At 38.0% G+C, this 19,644-nt stretch overlaps 1 protein-coding gene across 15 annotated transcripts in view; it reads right to left on the reverse strand.

The window, feature by feature from the left end:
• The window catches only part of ryr3 (ryanodine receptor 3), a 539,734-nt gene that overhangs the window by 79,866 nt on the left and 440,224 nt on the right, over positions 1-19,644 (reverse strand). For 8 of the 15 annotated variants that reach the window (XM_039741278.1, XM_039741272.1, XM_039741267.1 and 5 more), the window contains one exon: positions 7,618-7,727. In XM_039741278.1, coding sequence (XP_039597212.1) covers positions 7,618-7,727 — 110 coding nt within the window. Of the gene's footprint in view, positions 1-7,617; positions 7,728-18,213; positions 18,311-19,644 lie in introns of all 15 variants that reach the window. The other 7 variants (XM_039741277.1, XM_039741276.1, XM_039741275.1 and 4 more) reach the window with 1 other exon arrangement.

The raw sequence follows: 19,644 nt of genomic DNA on the forward strand, positions 1-19,644 counted from the left end.
GCTGCTGGCACAGCAGGGATAGCCAGGCTGAGAGGGAACTGGAGATATCTTTCAGTTCTTACTTCTAAAGAAACCCATCTGGCACTAAAGGGAAAAAATTATCAAAGCTATGTAAGGAGTGGTATGGATGTGAGACATGGCTGATGAAAGTAGAATTTGAAGTAAAGCTGGAAAGATCAAAGATAAGAAGGATCAGGTGGATATGTCAAGCATCACTGAGTGAAAGACTATAGCAGAGTTAAAAGAAAGACTTGGTATGGAGGTGATAAGTGAAATAAACTAAGTTAGCTTAGAGGATGATGAGGTGAAAAGGTAGACCAAGATGAAGGTAGAGAGGATGAGGCCAAGAGGGAGGTCAAAGAAGACATGCATAGAGGTTGTGTCTGATTATTTAAAAATAATAGACCTTACTAAAAACTGTAGAAAACTATGCCGTATGAGGGAAACATTTTAGTAGGTATCTGGCTAAACTGTGTAAGCTAACAAAATGGCCATTAAACCAGTCATGATAGTAAGACACCCAAAACAGCATAAAATCATTTCATACTATACTAGGTAGAAAAGAATCCAACAACAGCTTAAGCTAATGTGTATGTGGGTAGATTTAGGCTGTGGTTACTAGGTTTATGTTGCACATTACACAAGACTTTCCTCCATTACCCTTATGGGTGTAGATTTAGGGATTTATTCCAGGAATGTCTGCATTAAGTTTTCAGTACTTAGATTACTGCAGGTCTCAGATGGTACATTAAGATGGAATTACTTTTCTACGCAGACTAGATTTCTTAGATTGTATGTCCATGCAACTAATGTGAGTAAAGATCAAAATAAATTTACACATGGAACTTCAAAAAACTATTTAGCAACTATCTGATTTCAAGTGTAAAAAAAAAAAAACAAGAACACCAAGAAGAGATGCTGAAACAGATGAACTTTAAAACCTGCCAAGTCCTCTTTTCTATTCAGGTAAAATACTCCCAGTCCACAGCAATTAGCAGACAAAGACTGCTATCATATTTGGGTCATAACTTGCACAACATTAGTAAGGATTTTCTTAACAGCAACAACAAAAGAATCAGAAAGAGCTAAACATAGAACGCTTGGCAACCCTTTTTCACTTATTTTTGCATTGTGTATGTACAGATCAGGTGCCTTGGGATGCTGTACTATGAACAGTTTGTAAATTGTGGTAAAAGAATATTTCTTAATAAACTGATGCCCCACTATGTGAACTGCAGCCTCGCAACACCATTTTTGTTTTTGCCAACATCAGTAGCATTAAGATGCCACCAGTGCCGGTTGAAACCGAAATTTAACTCTAGGGTTTTCCTCTCATTGTAGACAGAATGCAGCAGTCATCATTATTACACATTGGGCAGTTGGCAAGTTGGAAAACCCTTTAGTTACAAAAAACAGCACCATAACACAGATTTTGTTAAAAGAGAGTTCATTCTAAAGTAATTTGACCTGTACACAAAATGCCAGGTCTGCTGCGATGACTCATCAGGAAAAGATGCCATTAGCTCTTCTGAATTAAATGTTTGTAGGAAGAACAATTGGTGCAGCAATTTGTGCTGTGTTTTGTCTTTGTACACAGCAAAATCACCAGTGTCAAATTAAGTGGTATAGTATTAAAGTACCCTTAATAGTGCTATATTTAAAAAACACTACCTTCATATATCCATTTTAAGTGTAAATAGGGACAGCCAGTCCTAAGACCAGCTTAGGAAAACTGTGCCTTATGTCTAGTATAGGGTGGTCCAGATCTAATTATGCAATTTTCATTACACTATAACTTAAGTTTATTACATAGAAAAATCACCAGAAAAATCCCGGACCATTGAGAAGTGTGCGAACTGACAACATGAAGAATCGTCTTTGTGCCGAACTAGAATCGTCCCCGCATAAATCAAAGTCATCCAGACGATCTGGATCTACATAATTAGATCTGGACCACCCTGTATATTTAGACTGTCAGTTATTAGATCATCTTCATGTTTGCCAATTCCTCCTCCATGCACTATTTGCTGTGGTCTAATTACGGCACTGTGGTGCTGCCCCCAGTTCTGTGAATATGCCACTTGGAACATGTTGACCTGTATGATGTAGTGCAGGCAAAAAATGATTGTGTCATGTTTGTATTAGCACAGGGTTAATGATGTCACTGAACTCAGTGATACTTACTCTTACAATACAGTTAGACCTCTTTATCCATGAGGGATTGTTTCTAGGTTCCCCAATTGATGCTCGAGTCCATTATATATAATGGCGTATTATTTTCACATAATCTAGGCACATCCTCCTGCATGCTATAAATGATCTCTTGATTACTTATACCTAATACAATGTAAATGCTATGCAAATAGTTGCTTTACTGCATGTTTAGGAAATAACGATTTCAGTACATTATAACTTTACCTAAATGTAAACCTGGTGCATTGGCCAGGCCTCTGCAGGCTGATGGACAGGCTCAATTTAACTGGATTAAGAAGTCGTGTCTTTGTGTTCCAGAATATGTGTATGACTTTTAGGTTATGTTGGTGAGCTGCATTACTGCAGGAAGTGTAAAGATGTAAGCCGTCTCCTAAATTGGCAATTAGTAACACTCAGAAGCTGAAGTAGGATAGGTGAACGAAAAAGGGCTCGTTTATACTTCACGCTCAGAACACGTACGCGCCCACATCATGGCTGCCACGTGTTCCCAGCATTCATTTGATGCGTCCTCTGAGCAGGTCCTCAGAAATTAATGCAACGCATGCGCGAGTTGCAGTACCAGCAAAAAGTGTGTGTGTGGAGGGGGGGGGGTCGCGCAGTGTGCTAAAAGTTGGACTGTGACGTCAGAGTCTCTGGTTACTATCTACATGTGACAGAAAGCTGCTTTGCGGATCCAACAAGATCGGTGTGTTCGCTTCGATGTTTGATGAATGGTTCAATGTGGTGAAGCAAAATGCCGACATGCAGATGCATTCGTGGTGCTTTTATATTCAAGCGTTGCATATTCCCGATCGTAATGACGCAATACATTTTAAAAGTCTCACATACCGTCTTCTGTGCCGTCTTTTTTTTTTTTTTTTTACTTCCTCCGGTCCTGACAGCAGCGGCAAACAGCAATAGATCACCACACAGAACACATTACATTTATGATATACCAACTCTTAGCACATTTAGAATCCTTAGATTTATACTTGAGTAGTAGAATACCTGCGCTTCGCAGCGGAGAAGTAGTATGTTAATGAAGTTATGAAAAAGAAAAGGAAAATTTTTAAAAATAATGTAACATGATGGTTAATGTAATTGTTTTGTCATTGATATGAGTGTTGTTGTCATATCTATATCTATCCATATATATATATCTATATCTATATGTATATATGTATATACACACATATATATATACAAATCTACATATATATATATCTACATATATATATTAGGGGTGGGACTCGATTAAAAAAATTAATCTAATTAATTAGAGGCTGTGTAATAATTAATCTTGATTAATCATAAGTAATCACACATGAAAATTTGCCCCAAATCGCAATTTTTTTTTTTTAATTTAAAAAGGGTTTTAGTGGGCGACAGAATCAAATAATAGACATGGACATGGATATTGTAAACTCAAGCTCTTTTAATTTCTGAAAAAAAAAAAGCTTTTAAACTGCATTTCAATTCAAAACAGAAACAAAAATATCATCCCTGGCTAAAATTGGGCAGACTCAAAAATAAAGTGGTATTTTGATTACTTTAAGTACATTTTCAGAATGGTATTGTCTTTAAATAATAATAACCAAAATTTCAACATAAAGTGCAGTTTTTCTTCTTAAAAATATAAGTCAGAAACATAAAAGGTAATTTGACCAGCTTAATCTTTAAACTCTGAGTAACCTTAGCCAAAATTATTTTGTACATTAGGCTAAAACAGTGTGATCATTGAACATTTTGTAATTAGATGTAATTAGAATTACTAACGGTCACGGAAGTCCAATGATCCCCAGTAAGAGCCACAAAGTCCGCCTTCTGTAATGCATCTAATTTTGCTTGCTTTTCAGTGGTCACAAAACCATGCTTTTATCAAGGCTTCCGTCGGGTAGTCTTTTGAAATGAAATTTTCCTCCGATCAGTCGTAGGAACGCGCTTTATTCCGACTCTAACATTTTTGTAGCTCTGATGTGTGCATCAATGTAATCGATATACCAGGAAATCATGCATTGACAAAAATTCACCTTTGCTTGGAATTGAAAGTGTGATTAAATGCGTTATTTTTTTTAACGCGTTATGGAGTACATGCATCGAAGCTTCTCAGTTGTGCTTGTGCTAAGAAAAGGAAACATTTTAAAAATAATGTAACATGATTCTGCGTTAACCACATATTTTTTCATACGTCCCAAACCAAGGGGATGCGAGGGTAAAATGAATCGGGAAGCGTACATACTCAGTGCATCCCCTCTTGGGAATCGAACCTCGGATGTCGGCAATTTACAATTGTGCCACGGCGTGTGGCTTGTCTATTTGAGAGTATGTAGATCAGGGTATATATATATATATATATATACCTGTGTATCGCAGCGGAGAAGTAGTGTGTTAAAGAAGTTATGAAAAAGAAAAGGGAACATTTTAAAAATAACGTAACAGGATTGTCAATATACAGTAATTGTTTTGTGAGTGTTATGAGTGTTGCTGTCATCAAGGATTTGATTATCATTATTTCTTTCAATCAGGTTCGTATTTGTAGGATGTGTTGTGTTCAAGTTACATTCCGTGTTTGTCAATCGTTGTAAAGATAACAGGTTTCATTCATCGATTCGTTTCTTACTGCATCAATAAACAGCTCGTCTTTTTCTTTATCTTAGATGTGACACACTGCATGCACAGGTTTTTTTTTACAATGTCTTCCTTTAGCAGGACATTGACTTTTTCCACCGTGTGCTTTGTTTCCGCGGTAGCTGGACTTATGAATATGCTTGTAAGTATCAGACGCTTCATATTTTTTTGCTGCCTTCTCAATTGTGTAATTCGGTTTTTGTTCAGCGCTCTTTGGAACTGTTGCTTTTTGTCTGTGCACTGCTTCAGTTCACGTGAGCCGCTCGGTGTACATGCATCGCAATTTCCCAGTTGTGCTGGTGCCATGTCGTGCTATGTCCACGGTTGTATTTAATGTTAGCTAAGACCCGGGACTTAAAACTTTCTCTTGCAGTTTCGCTGAGTTTGTGCCAAACACCACCCTGACCATCTCATCTTCCTCTGCATAAGCACAGTCCTTCACCCGTGAATATTTAGCGGCAGTGTTTCTATTGGATTGCCGCTGACGGACGGCCTTATATGGGCAGGCACTAAATTACAAACGCCAGCGGCAGCCTGTCTATGAACTTAATTTAAACTTTAGGTTTACACCGGGCTTTGTTTCCGAAGTAGCAGCACTCATGAATATGGTTGTATATGTCACTCGCTCGCTTCTTGTTTTGCTGCCTTCTCAATTATATAATGCATGTTTTCTTCAGCGCTTTTTGGCGCTCTTCCTGGTTTTCTACGTACTGCGTGATTACGTGGGAGGAGTGATGATGTCACACGAAACTCCGCCCCCCACGGCTTTCGAGCTCAACTCCATTACAGTAAATGGAGAAAAACAGTTTCCAGTTATGACCATTACGCGTAGAATTTCGAAATGAAACCTGCCCAACTTTTGTAAGGAAGCTGTAAGGAATGAACCTGCCATATTTCAGCCTTCCACCCACACGGGAAGTTGGAGAATTAGTGATGAGTCAGTCAGTGAGTGAGTGAGTGAGTGAGTCAGTGAAGGCTTTGCCTTTTATTAGTATAGATATCACTTTCATGATGAAATGCATTAAAGTATGTATGTTACATTTTACATATAAGTCGTTAATTTCATTTAAATAATGAATACTGTCAATAATTACACACATCGGGGTGACACGGTAGTGGAGCATTAGCGCTGCTGTCTTGCAGGGAGTCACATCGCTGATATTCCCTGCCTGGAATTTACATGTTTTCCTGCTGGGTTTCCTCAGTGTGCTCCGGTTTCCTTAGAAAAATATGCAAATTTGGTTACACTAAAATGACGCTAGTGTATGTGAGTGCTTGTATTAACCTTGCGATGAGCTGATGCCTCATCCAGGGATTGTTTCTGCCTCGTGCCCAATGCTAGCTGAAATGGACAAATCTCTGGACTGATGGATTTACTCATTAAACATCCTTTTTAGAGATATTACGGTAAGGTGTCATCGGAATTTAATGGCTATTTCAGGCAATTCACAACACAGCAAAGCCAAACCTGTTCTCACCGTGATAATATCTTGCACTGCCACCTGGAGGATTCCTCCAGATTTACATAAAGTACGTGCGCAAGTATAAACAGTACAACGTACAACGCTTGCGTAGCAGGAGCATCTGCTGCAGCATGCGTCGCGTGAAGTATAAACCTGGTCAAAGAGTTTTCCTTTTATACAGGAGGTGATTGCCGGAGAATGTAGTTGATTGATCTGCAGAATAGAAAAAAGGAACTGTGGGCTAAGCTAGTCGCTTGAAGTGCAGTGTGGTGGTTCGACAATTGGTTGCCACATAGAAGCTGTATATTTAATTCTATGCGTCATTTTACTCAACTCCTATGGTGGGCAGCTACAGCAGGGTATGACTACAGATCACTTTGCTAGGCACATGACAGGTTGAAGTCCTCTGTTTTATACATTTCTGGATTTTTTTTTTATATTTTCAGTCTGAGGTTGGTTGAGTCTGCAGAATGCAGAACCAGTGGATACAGGTGTCCAACTGTATTTTTAAATTTGCAAGTATAAACTTTATTGCTGGTTACATAGTGTCTAATAATAATCTGAATGATGACAGGTTTTTCAAAAGGCAACAATTATGCAGCCTCCAATAAAGATCATAAATGGTAATGTTATAGGTGTGAACAGGACCTAGAAAAACCAAAGACTTCTCAATTCCATTGTGTTGCGCAATTAAATAGACCAGAGGGAGAAAGTAAAAGTAATGGTTTCATAATAGTAACACTGATAAATGGTCTCGATACTTGATCACTTCGCAGCCCTAATATCTGTCCATTTTCAAACTCACTTTATCCCTCAATGGAAACCTCATCAGGAAGAAAAAATCATACAGAGTGCTGTTACATATTGTCTGTGGTGCATGTTTTTCCTTACCTCCATTTCACATTCGCTGAAACTCTTCTTTTTTCCACAAGCTTTTTCAATTGTCATTTAACAAAGCACGGAATGTAAGGGGGCTATGTACATTGATTTTCATATTCAAATATGCAAACTTCTGGGAGGAGTCAGGGTAGGGCTTACATTTCACGTTCATTGGGGTTTGTAAAGAGGAAGTGCGTGGAACTTGGCGTACGCAGTTTTATGCATACAGATATTTTTGTGTATACACGTTTCCAGTTTTGTCCGTATGCAATGATCTAGTGTGAATTCTATGCATGTCGTTATACATGAGGCCCATTGTCTTTAGGGAGAGGTGCTATTAGGAATATACATTTCAAATGGAAATGCTGGATTTGAAAATGCAACTTTATAGAAGTGTGCTTTTGTAAATAAAAAGTTGCTCTTGTTGTGCTGGAAGGCTTTCTTTCATGCTTACCTTCTCTCTGTAAGTGCGTTGCGACTGAAATGGAGAATGAGTTGGTGCAGGGGATCAGGTTGCTTAGTAATTTCTTCTTCTTCCTCCTCCTCGACCTTCTTCTGTGGTTTCTGCACAAATTCCAACAAGCATCAGCAAAGAAATAACAGCTGATGAACAGAAACATTCAATATAGGCCATTATTTTTTCAATATATCAACCAAAAGCAAGCAAACAGAGAAAAAAAAGCAAAAGTGACACCTACAGTTCTGCTTATGAACATTTCTTTTTCTGTAAGTGTTGTATTCCTTGGTGCTTTAAATTAAAAATTTTCATTAAGAGTTAAGTGTATATAAAACAACACTATCTCAAAGTAAAACTTTTAACTGAAATAGAGGAATTCATATGTTTTGCCAAATAATTATCTTAATTATTATTTTACAATACACCACAAGTACTTAAGAATTAGGGCTTCATAAGTCACTTCACATCAAAGCAATGGAGAGAATCCCAAGCACAAGCACAAAGCATGCCACAAACAAAGGCCACCTAGTGTGACGTAAGTGTCAGCAAACATAGATTTCAGAATAGGAGGTAAGAAATTTGTTACATTAAAATAAAATCCATTAATCACTCACACTCACAAGTTACAATTATTTAAAAAAAATTGGATTTAATGTAAAAATTAGACATAAAAACTAAACATAACGGCCATGCACATCAAATTTTCATAAACTTTTTTAACAAAAAACTGGAAATTCCACAAGACAGCCATACCAAACTGTTGTCTTCTAAATGGTTTTCAAAAAGGAAAAATTATATATGGTACATATACGTATTTTTGTATATATTACTGTCATGGCTTTCTTCCAGATCAGCTTAAGTGACTTCCTTATAAGACAAAGGTGTTCCAGAGTAAAAGGATCATCCATTAACTCCAATGCTTAAAGTAGTAATCAATCACAAGCACTGCACATCAGCACCATTACAATTTTACTGCAGCTACTGGCACTGTGGTGCTTTAGCAAAGGTACAGGAAATATTTTAATGTTTTTACAGTCATACGAAAAGTTTGGGAACCCCTCTTAATTCTTTGGATTTTTGTTTATCATTGGCTGAGCTTTCAAAGTAGCAACTTCCTTTTAATATATGACATGCCTTATGGAAACGGTAGTATTTCAGCAGTCAAAGCGCTTTTTTGTCATGACCAAATAACTCAATTTTTGTCTCATCAGTCCAAAGCACTTTGTTCCAAAATGAATCTGGCTCGTCTAAATGAGCATTTGCATACAACAAGCAGCTCTGTTTGTGGCGTTAGTGCAGAAAGGGCTTCTTTCTCATCACCCTGCCATATAAATGCTCTGTGTGCAAACTGCGCTGACTTGTAGAACAGATACAGATACATCATATGCAGCAAGATGTTCTTGCAGGTCTTTGGAGGTGATCTGTGGGTTGTCTGTATCCATTCTCACAATCCTGCTCATATGCTGCTCCTGTATTTTTCTTGGCCTGCCAGACCTGCTGGGTTTAACAGCAACTGTGCCTGTGGCCTTCCACTTCCTGATTCCATTCCTTACAGTTGAAACTGACAGTTTCAACCTCTGAGATAGCTTTTTGTAGCCTTCCCCTAAACCATGATACTGAACAATCTTTGTTTTCAGATCTTTTGAGAGTTGTTTTGAGGATCTCATGCTGTCACTCTTCAGAGTAGAGTTTAAGGGAAGCACAATTTGCAATTGACCACCTTAAATACCTTTTCGCATGATTGGACACACCTGTCCATGAAGTTCAAGGCCTAAAAAGCTAATCCAACCAATTTGGTGATGCAAGTAATCAGCATTGAGCAGTTACATGCATTCAAATCAGCAATATTACAAGGGGACCCAAATTATTGCACAGCCAGTTTTTTAACTTTGATTTAATTTCATACAACTAAATACTGCTTCACTAAAAATCTTTGTTCGGAAAACACCCCAGTACTCAGATGTTCCTAGGAAATGAAAGACATACCATTGTTATCTTTTTTGTTGAAAGTAGAGTAAATTATTATGCAGGCTGAGAGGGGTTCCCAAACTTTTTCATATGACTGTATATCTGCACTTAAAGCATACAAGCAATGAACTGCCTGAGGTTCAACACAGTGACCTGAGAAATTTCTTAAGGAAAGATGGATGGCTTTCCCTTAACACTAGAATCTCTGAAGCCTACGAAAAAACTCATAATCCTGGGCCACCTCAAATTCCTTCCCACCTCTCCATTTGTTTTACAAATGTGTTAATCAGCACAAGCAGTCTGCTATCCTGTCTCCCCCAGTGATGGAGCTGAGTCCATTTCAAAATTCTCAGAGCTCAAGTCTCCTTATCTGGCAGTGAGGTGACAGATATAAAAACTTGAATTTAATTTGAGTCTGTAACACCCTGTGTAAATTTGGCTACTGGTAAAAGTTATTGCCTGTTTTTTTATTATTCAGTTTTATTCTGTCAGTGACATTCACGTGGTACAACAAACTTGCCTCTTCCTCTCTGAATTGATGGCATTTATCTCCATTCTTTTCACAAGAGCAGCGATGACCACAGTTGCTGCCATGTTTGATGCCTGCTCAGAACTATTTGTTGTATCAGCAATCAAAGATACGATGTCCCTTGACTGCCATCAGATTACATTGCAGCATTTACACTTTGACAACAAAGGCACCCTTGAAAAACGTGTGAAAAACGACAGATTTGCTGTAATCTCAAACAAATGGCAACGTTTTGTTGAGAACTACAGTATGTTTTGAGTTACAACCCAGGGCAAAGACTTTCTGAGTCTGTGGTCATAAAGCTTATGGAGCCGTTTCTGGACAAAGGCAGAACTGTAACAACAGACAGCTTCTTCACAGCACTTTTGCTGGCTAATAGACTGCTGTACTGCAACATAACTCTGCACCACAAGTAAAATGGGACTTCCACCCGCAGCTATAGTCATTTTAGTATGCAAGCAACTCTCCATACTAGTGTTTAGATCTGGCAGTGCTGTGCTGACGGTGTATGCGCCCAAAAAGAAGAAGCCTTTGATTTCAGTCTGTAACAGCCACTGTAAAGTTTTGCTACTTGTAAAAGATATCGCTGAAGGGATATAAGCAGACACACAAATGCTGGTGAATCATGTCTTCTTGGTATCTTGTTGTCACTTGAATGAGATCGAATCTGTCTCTGCCTCTTTCGTGCACGCACACACACATTCATACATGAAAATGTCACTATTTGAAAACGCTACCACAAATGGTTTCTTTTTCGATCATGCCTGTACTCTGCATTATGGTGCATGATACTGAAAATGCAGTAAAGACAAGATCAATAATTAGAGTAATACCATTGTAGCAATAATAGCAGCTCACTACTCAAAACCCGGAGCACCTGGCCTCAAACCCGGAACCTTTGGGTTATAAGGCAGCAGTTCTTACCTCTGCACCGTTAAAGAATACACATCAACTACCTGTCACTTGACATTTGAGCTTTTGTTTTAAACTCATTGATAGCAACATGAAAATCGAATGATGTTTTTTTTCTTTGGTTATATTCTTGAATAAAAACACACATGTTAATTTGATATCTGGACTAAAGTCACACATTATACACTTCATGTCATTATTAGAATAACATGGAAAAAATTTCTGCTTTAGCTATGTGTTCAGCAGATCCTGTCATTCTATACTTACACAGATCGTTGTAGACACAGAACACACATGAAATGTATGTATTCCAAGTAACAAAATATTACAATTTCCCTATACAACTCCAGGCACCTCACTCCCAGATAAAGAGACCTGAGCTCTGGGAATTTTGCGACAGACCCAGCTCCGTTGGTGGGGGTTGGGGGATGGATGGGTGGATGATGGGATACCAGGCTGCTTGCTGCTTGTGCTGATCGACACATTTGCAAAACAAAAGACACAGACAGAGAGGTGTGAAGGAATTTAAGGTGGCCCGTGATTACAAGTTTTTTCGTAGGCTTCAGGGATTCTAGTTTTAAACAGCGCAACATAGATAATGCAGCTTGAGAGCCCTTCCCAGCAGACGCAAAGCCCACATTAAAGTTAAGGAAGCCAAATAAATATGTATAAAAAAAGGGACGATGATAAACAAGAGGATATATAATTTGGGGGATAAGTGCACAAAAATGATATTGATAAAATAGTAATTGTCTAATTGAAAATGGCCTTGATAGGTTCATAAAACTATGGAAAGATACTAAATGCTAATTTAGCATTCTGTTAGATTTAAAGGTCTTCACTTGTGATGATAAACTTTGTACTCTTAGTTCTGTAACACTTGTTTTAAGTCCCCCAGACTAATGTTTACTTGATTATATTGACCTCTTTTATAAGTAACTTTGGATGAAAGTGTTTGCTAAGCAAATACATGTAAATAAATCTAAATGCAATAAAGCCAACAGGCATCTGAGACCATCTAAACAAAAGTCACTCTGTGACTCACAAGGTAGGAGGTCAGGGCCTTTTGCATACCTTGCTGTTCTTTTATTCATCCCCTGTTCACTCCATCTACTTTTCTCGCATTTCTGGACAGTCTTCTTCCTGCTCTTACCAAATCTTTTCCTGGCTCTAAGCTCAACTGGTGAATAGTCAAGTAGGCCCTTTCAAAATTTTGGGGGATGTCCAGAGACAGGATAAGGTGAGAACTCCCCTTAGCAGACACAGATGTTCCTGCAATCTGTCTGTTAATGATTCAAGCAATCTCTCAACGTCTGTCTATCAAAATGGAAGTCTGGGAGACAAGTATGAGATAACATTATGGGGAACTTCAGGTATGTTTTCGCTTGATCCAGACTTACAATAGCGTCCCAGACGTAGCTACCTCCAAGGTTATACACACAGTATTGGAGCAAGTTGCATCCTATTGATGGATAGTTCAACTGACAGAGTAAGTCCCACCTGGGTATCTTATGGTCTTCTGCCCTTCACAATGGTGGAGTTACTGTAATTATAATCACTGTCTACACATCTTTTACAACATATTACCTGAAATAACCGGCATGTTATATTTTATGGTTTTGAAAATATAAAGAGCAAATGTAGATATTATTTAGAAAAAATAAACTTTAAAAAGGCATAAAAACTGCAGGCTGTCAATATGTGTGACTTAACAATCTATGTTTGCAGACAATATAAACAGGTTGCCAAAGACAAGATACAGCATTTATATTTGGCTGTGCTGGATATTCTAATGGGCAACACTCCCAATGCTTCTGAAACCCACCAATTTGTACAACTGTTATTGCTGGGCCAGTCAAACAAAAAAATTGTTTCTTGTTAGTTTTATTTAATGATCACATCGCTAAATTTTAGTTCTGTGGTACACCAGCAGGTGTTTCAAAAGAGTGGGGCAGACAAACAGTGGGACTGTTCAAACATTTTTAATAGCTTCAAAACACTGAACATGATGAATTTAACTACAATGTAAGCAGTATGGGAGTTGAGAAGAAAGCACCAAAGAGAAGTACACTTCACCCAGGGGTGAAGTCTGTAGAGCAGGAGGCCTTTCTAACTAGATGGTAGTGTGTGCTTGACCTGAAGTACATGAACTATTACCTTAAGCAAGACACTCGTACAGAGTCAAGCATGATCAAACATTTTGCCTTATCAAAACAGTGTTGCATGCAGAAATAAAAACAAGCACATGCAGAGGTTCACACAAAAGAGTTTTTGAATGCCACACACTTGTTGCCCAGTTGTACCTCCAAGAAAATGGCCAGGTTAATGCAGGATGACATCATGAAAATCAGATCAGCTTCTACCATAAATTTTTTTCTCCAGCTTTCATAAAGCATACATGCACATATCCTTAGGAGTTGCTAATGGAACATTTCAAAGGGATATGAGAGGAGTGCAGCATGGGATGGATGGATATAACAGCCCATGTCAATGTTCTGACATGCGATTTTTCCCTGCTAAAAATATCTCACTCAAGATGAAAAATCAGATCAACAGAAAACAAATTCAGAACTACCAACACTTTTTCGTCTAATGTATCCTTGACTCTAGCTTTCATTGAGTTGCAAATACAGAATATTGCCTTGATCTACACAAGAACAATGTGCCACACAATAAATGTCACCTTTGACCTAAGGATAGTGAAACTTTTTTTTATAAAGAATACAGAAAGAAGGAAAGAAAAATAGACTGTAGCCATCATAAACTAGAAAGACACAATAACTGAAAAATGAATGTACTAGTATTTCATTCAAATAAACACCAGATTGTAAGCTATGGACGATTACTCATGCCAAAATTAAATACAACCCAACATGTTAACCACATTTAAAAGTAATGCATATGTACATGGTGCATCTAATTTTGGAACTGTTTTGTCATGTCATAATTAAAAACACAATCAATCAAATGAACAATTTTTGGGTTGGTTTAAAATGCAACAGAACATCCTATTCATGTCCAGAGATCGCATGTCACAACTGAAAGCAAAGCATTTCGCTTAGCAGTTTCTCTGAGTGTACTGCATTTCGATTCAAGAGCACACATTAATCATGCCAAAAGTGAATGTAATCAAATGACCAATCCACATCAAAAGTTGAGGGAAAAGGCATCTAAACAGTTGGGGTAACAGGGAATTGATAAAGCTCTCATCTCATTCAGCGGGTGGAAGCCAGCAAAGTAAATCACGATTTTACCCTCTTCCATATAGAAAGAAGGGGAAAACAAAAAATCTGGTTATCACAGAAGGTATAAATAAAAAGAAACAAAGAAACCAAGCTCGATGATGCTAACAAATGTTTCACTATATTCAGTAATTAGTTAAAACTGCTAACAACCCACACTTCAAAACTGTAAACGCACTGCTTAAATTAAACTTTTGAGTATTCAGTTTTGGCACGATTAATGTGTGGTCCTAAATGAAATGAAATACTCTTGGAGAAGCCATTAAGCAAGATTCAATACGTTTGTTTTCCTTTTAGTTATGACATGTGATTTTTGGATATGAATTAAAACACAATATGCTTTTATATTGCATATTAAACTGATAAGAAAATGGTGTGCCATAGGAAAAAAGCAACCGATCATTTGGTCAACATGTTTTTAAAAATAACAAGATAAAACGGTGCCAGTATTAAACAGCCCACCTACATATGTATTGCATTTCATTGTAGTTAAAATGTTAACAAATTAATCTACTGATTTCCTAGTACTCCCTCCAGATAACGAAGGCAGGAGGATAGATGAATGAATATTAGAGGGCAAGGTACAAAATAGTACTCAATAACCCAATTATGTTTTCGCCATGCTGAAATTTTCCAAAAACTGAAAAAGCTAACAATGTTTTCTCTGCCAAAATCTCATGTACTCCATATAAAATCAAACAGATTACCAAATTCCTATTTTTGCAAGTGTAAGGTCTAAGGTAGGACATTCCCAAAGACACCTAAAGCACACACAAACTGGGAGGATTTGTGGTCATTTTTGTAAACAGAGGGCACCACAACCCAGCGGTCAAAATAGCTTCCTAAACAACTTGCTGATCTATGAGTGACTACTAGGTTTTGCCCTGTAGTTCTCCATTTTCTGGAATATCCCTTCTGAAACTGAAACCTTAAGTAGGGTCCAACCAAACAATTTAAATAATCATTTTGGTGTCACAAACAGTACTGGCTCTATTATTAAAAAATCAAAACTATATGTTCAATTAGTTGATCACTCTCCTAAGGTTACATTTCCAAATCAGGGTCACAAAGAGTTGAAGTCTATCCTGTCACTGCTGGGTGCAAGAAAAAAGCCAACCCTGAACAGAGCAGTGTAGCAGTTCACATACAAACCCACTCACTTATACAAATGCTAAAGTACAAGTGACAATTTACCTAACCTGCACATCTTTAGGAGATATGAAAACTGGCATACTCAGAGCAAAATCTACACAGACATAGGTAGAATGTGCAAATGTCTCTTTGAAATGTGAGGCAGCAGAGCCAAACACTAGGTCAGAGCCAGTGAATCCAGTCATATAAGGGGTGCAATTTATGAAAGTTAAAGGTGTGCAGTCCAGACACTAAGGGGAACCCCTCCCACCCCCAGTCATTGAGCTTTGATAATGCTGAGTGGGCAATGTTACTCACGGGATGCCTTTCACGTAAGTAAAATGGAATATGCTTCACACCAAGGGGTGCGCGCTCCTTAATGACTGTGGTATAATAGCAAAGGGCACTACTGAAGAGGTGAGTACTCCAGGCGCCAAGGGAGACCCACCCAAAAGGTCATCAAAGTCTAATAATACTGACTTCCCGCTATGGACAATGAAAGGCGACTTCTGTCCACCCCACTAAGGGCTCCAACCGGCATTGCACTAGGACATCTTATAGCTTATATTTTATCACATTGTGGCACACACATTAATTAACATTAACACTCACACAGGGCATACCTTTACAGGTGTGAGAGTGAAAACTTGGGTCCCTAGAGAAAGACTCACACAGACATAGAAAGAATGTGCAGTCCTAACAAGGATGGTGGCTGGGCCCAGTTTTAGAACACCATCTCCTAGAATTGTGAGGCAGCAAAAACAATGGACAGGCATAGTAAGCAAATAAGTTGAATTTAGAGAACTATTACATTTGTAATGGATGCACAGTAGGGAGGTCCGTAAACCAAAGCAAAGAGCTGATCTTTGTAGAGTCATGTCTACACTAAGCATATTTTGATCCATTACGGATAACTTACCTACCTGTGAAATTTCGGCACCATTTGTGAAACATTTGGAGGTCACTCCATTTTTTATTTGTGTTGTTACTACGTATGCATGGGATTCTTAATTGCCTATGTGATTAGTAAACAATATAAAAAAAGAACACTGAGAATATTCTATTACTATACATTCCATTACTGATGACCTGTTTGAGGACCCAGTGATGTGAAAACTGCGACATGAAATGCTTGACTGCTTACCAAGTACTCTTGAAGCCCAGCATCCAAGGGACGATTATCAGGAACTTCTATGTTAGTCTCTCGTTTTTTGGTTGGTATACACAAAGGCAGTGAACCATTTTGAGCTCCAGGTCCAACATATCACACCGGGTGGAGGGAGAAAGGTATTTATGGATTGAAAGTCTTCCTTTATAAGGCTCAGTTCAGGATGACTGCATGTGAATCCAAGGTCATCGCAGATTTTCTCGGTTTGTCAGTCTTATTTGGGTCAGACAGTGGAACAACACACCATTGCAATCAGAGCTCCTCTCAATGACATTGAATTGTTATCAGTACTTACTCAAACCAGGTTATTGCTAGTATGCAACAGTTTCAAGGCACCTCTGTGTTTTTTTTTGTCTGAATATTTTATAGCCTTTGCCCTTTTGGATTCTCAGCAGAATCAAAGGAAATGATGGTGTAAAGCCTGCAGCAGCCACAGTTACCAAACATTCCTAGATGTCTTAAGTGGACAAATGAAGCCGAGCAGCTGAAGTTGGAGGATCTGCTAACAGAAAGAAAAACATCCTTCTTTGATGCTGTTATGGCAAAGAAAGTTCTCAGTCGTTTCTCAAGAAACCACCAGAACAGTGTAAAGATGATCCAATCTTCAACTACTTTTGTGAACTATCAGCATGTTTGATGCTTGTGAATAATGCACGTAAAAGAGGAATATGTCTCATTGAAATGTACAAACAACGAGGAACAGAAACAGTTTACTCTTTGACTGGTCTAATGTTGTAGACTGGCAAGTGTGGAACAGTTGTTTACTGTTCATTTCAGAGGACATAAAAACTGCCAAATGAAGTGACCTCAAAATGTTTTTTATTTTCATTAAAAATTTGTGCATTTGTTATAATTCTAATAAAAAAATAAAACTTAGGTTTCTTATTTTGGACCACCCTAATGTACAGTGATACTTACAGTTCTTCATTATACAACATGGCTTTGGCTTACCTCCCCAACTACTCAACCCGGTTTATAGGCTCTCCGAAAAATGATTTCAATAAATATGAATCAATCTTTTTCTGTTCTTGTCTTTTTCTTTTAATTTTAAAGGTTTGTCTTTGGCAAGTAACTAACGTAAGAGTGGAGTTATACACTGTATTGTATGCCTTGGATTATCTGCATGTATTTTTCTCCTGATGCATTTTGGGACTGTCAGATGAGCCCACTCACCTTCCAAAACTCATCCAGCCAGAATGTGCGACCCAACACAGTAGAACATGAACAATTTGCTGGTAGCTCCATCCAGCCCATTTCATATCTAAGAGCCAGGTTTTTTGGCGTCAGCTCAATGAGAAGAAGAATTCAAACCCCATGCATTCCACTTCCAATCCAATGGAACAATAACCCTCCATACAGAGCCCGAAATCAACAAGGCAGTTTCAAGTCTTTGTGGAGTTCATACTCAAGCAAACAGTAAAATAACTTTTTAAAAGACATCACAAAACATATACACAATGGGAGTCAGGCTCTGAAGAAAGACTGGAATTAAGTCCAGAATTAAGCAGAACCCAGTACATATCTGCAAGATCACCCTTACATCCAGTCGACGGGTTGGCAGTAATTGTGCTTGCAAAGCGTACAGCAGCTGGTGCTGCGGTCTGCAGCAAAGCACAGAGAGGCCAGGACTGTACTGTACTTACTGCCAGATCCTGAACTAGGCTCTCCTCAAATGAGTACTCCTCTGTCTCTATCCAAAACCTCTGATAACCACAGAGGAAGAGGTTAATAGAGCGATGCCTGGGGGGGTAAGAGCAAGATTAGGAAGGGTTAGTGGGAGGAGAAAAGGAAGACAGCATAGACACTGGGGCGGCGCTCAAGCAGTTAATGACTTAGTGTGGACTGATTGGTCAAGTCTTGGCTTCTTTTGTGCACAAACTCCTCAGTAGTTGTCCCAAGAGCTTTGATCAGAAGGGTACTATACAAAGAAATACTAACTGATTTCAATCAACATAAAGTTTGCTTTCTTAATTTTTACTCTGTAGTAATATATTCTACTAGCTAACAGCCTGCTCTGATATGCTACAGCTCCATTCCGGTTCTCATTGAGGTGAAACCATCATGGTCTGTGTTTGCCAGTCACTGATTATGCAGGCAAAATTCCCTTTCTTGGTTGTCACTTATTAAGAGTATGAAGTTGGCAAAGCACATTTAATGTGAATACTAGCAAGCCCCAAGAAAGCAATAGGTTGTGATAAAGACAAGTAACTTTAACAAATATTAATAAAGTGAAAAAAATATTCATTTTAACCAGTATGTTATATTACCAAATGTTACCAGTATGTTACCAAATTTTGAAATGAAAATCTAGACTGTAAATTGAAAGTCAGGCCTGCTTTGCGGAGAGGAGATCTAGCCAAGAAATGCTGGTCACTTACTCAGTAATGTTACTATGGTCTATTATCTTGATGGCATAGAAACAATTTTTTTATCATTATTCACATGATACTACACTTTAATAATTTATAAATAAAGTGATATTGCTTTCTGCATTTACACTGTAATATTCACCTTAATAAAAGAAAGTGTCTAATATGTGCATCTGTGAATCTGTGTGTTCGTCTGGTTGCCATGTTTCTGTTATGTGCCATTTGATACAGAATTCATAAAAGCAGTGCTAATGTTTTGATACACCATCTGTTGGAATAAAAAATGCAATGCATTTTATTACTACATGCACTACAAAATACATTCTAACAGATGGTTGATTGTAAATGTTTAACACTGAATTTGTCCAACAGAGACTAACTGATGGACAGAAATCAGCTTATCCATCTTAATAAAAGGACAAGTGTCTGTATATCTGTACTGCTGCTATATCTCAGTCTGTTAGATGCCATTTGGTATGGGATTCATTAAGCCAGTTTTAATGTTTGTGATGTGCCATCTGTTGGAATGAAAAAATCAATGCATTTTATAACTACATTGCAAAACAGATTCAAATAGATGGTGCACTTCAACGTTAATGCCGAGTCCTAATTTCAACTGTTTTACAGTACACTAATGATGGCTTCTTGTCATTCTCTCTATGCTTTTCTTTTATACATATGTGGTGTATATATGTATAAAGAGAC

The sequence above is a fragment of the Polypterus senegalus genome, chromosome 18 (assembly GCF_016835505.1).
Source record: "Polypterus senegalus isolate Bchr_013 chromosome 18, ASM1683550v1, whole genome shotgun sequence".
NCBI classification, from domain to species: Eukaryota; Metazoa; Chordata; class Cladistia; order Polypteriformes; family Polypteridae; genus Polypterus; species Polypterus senegalus.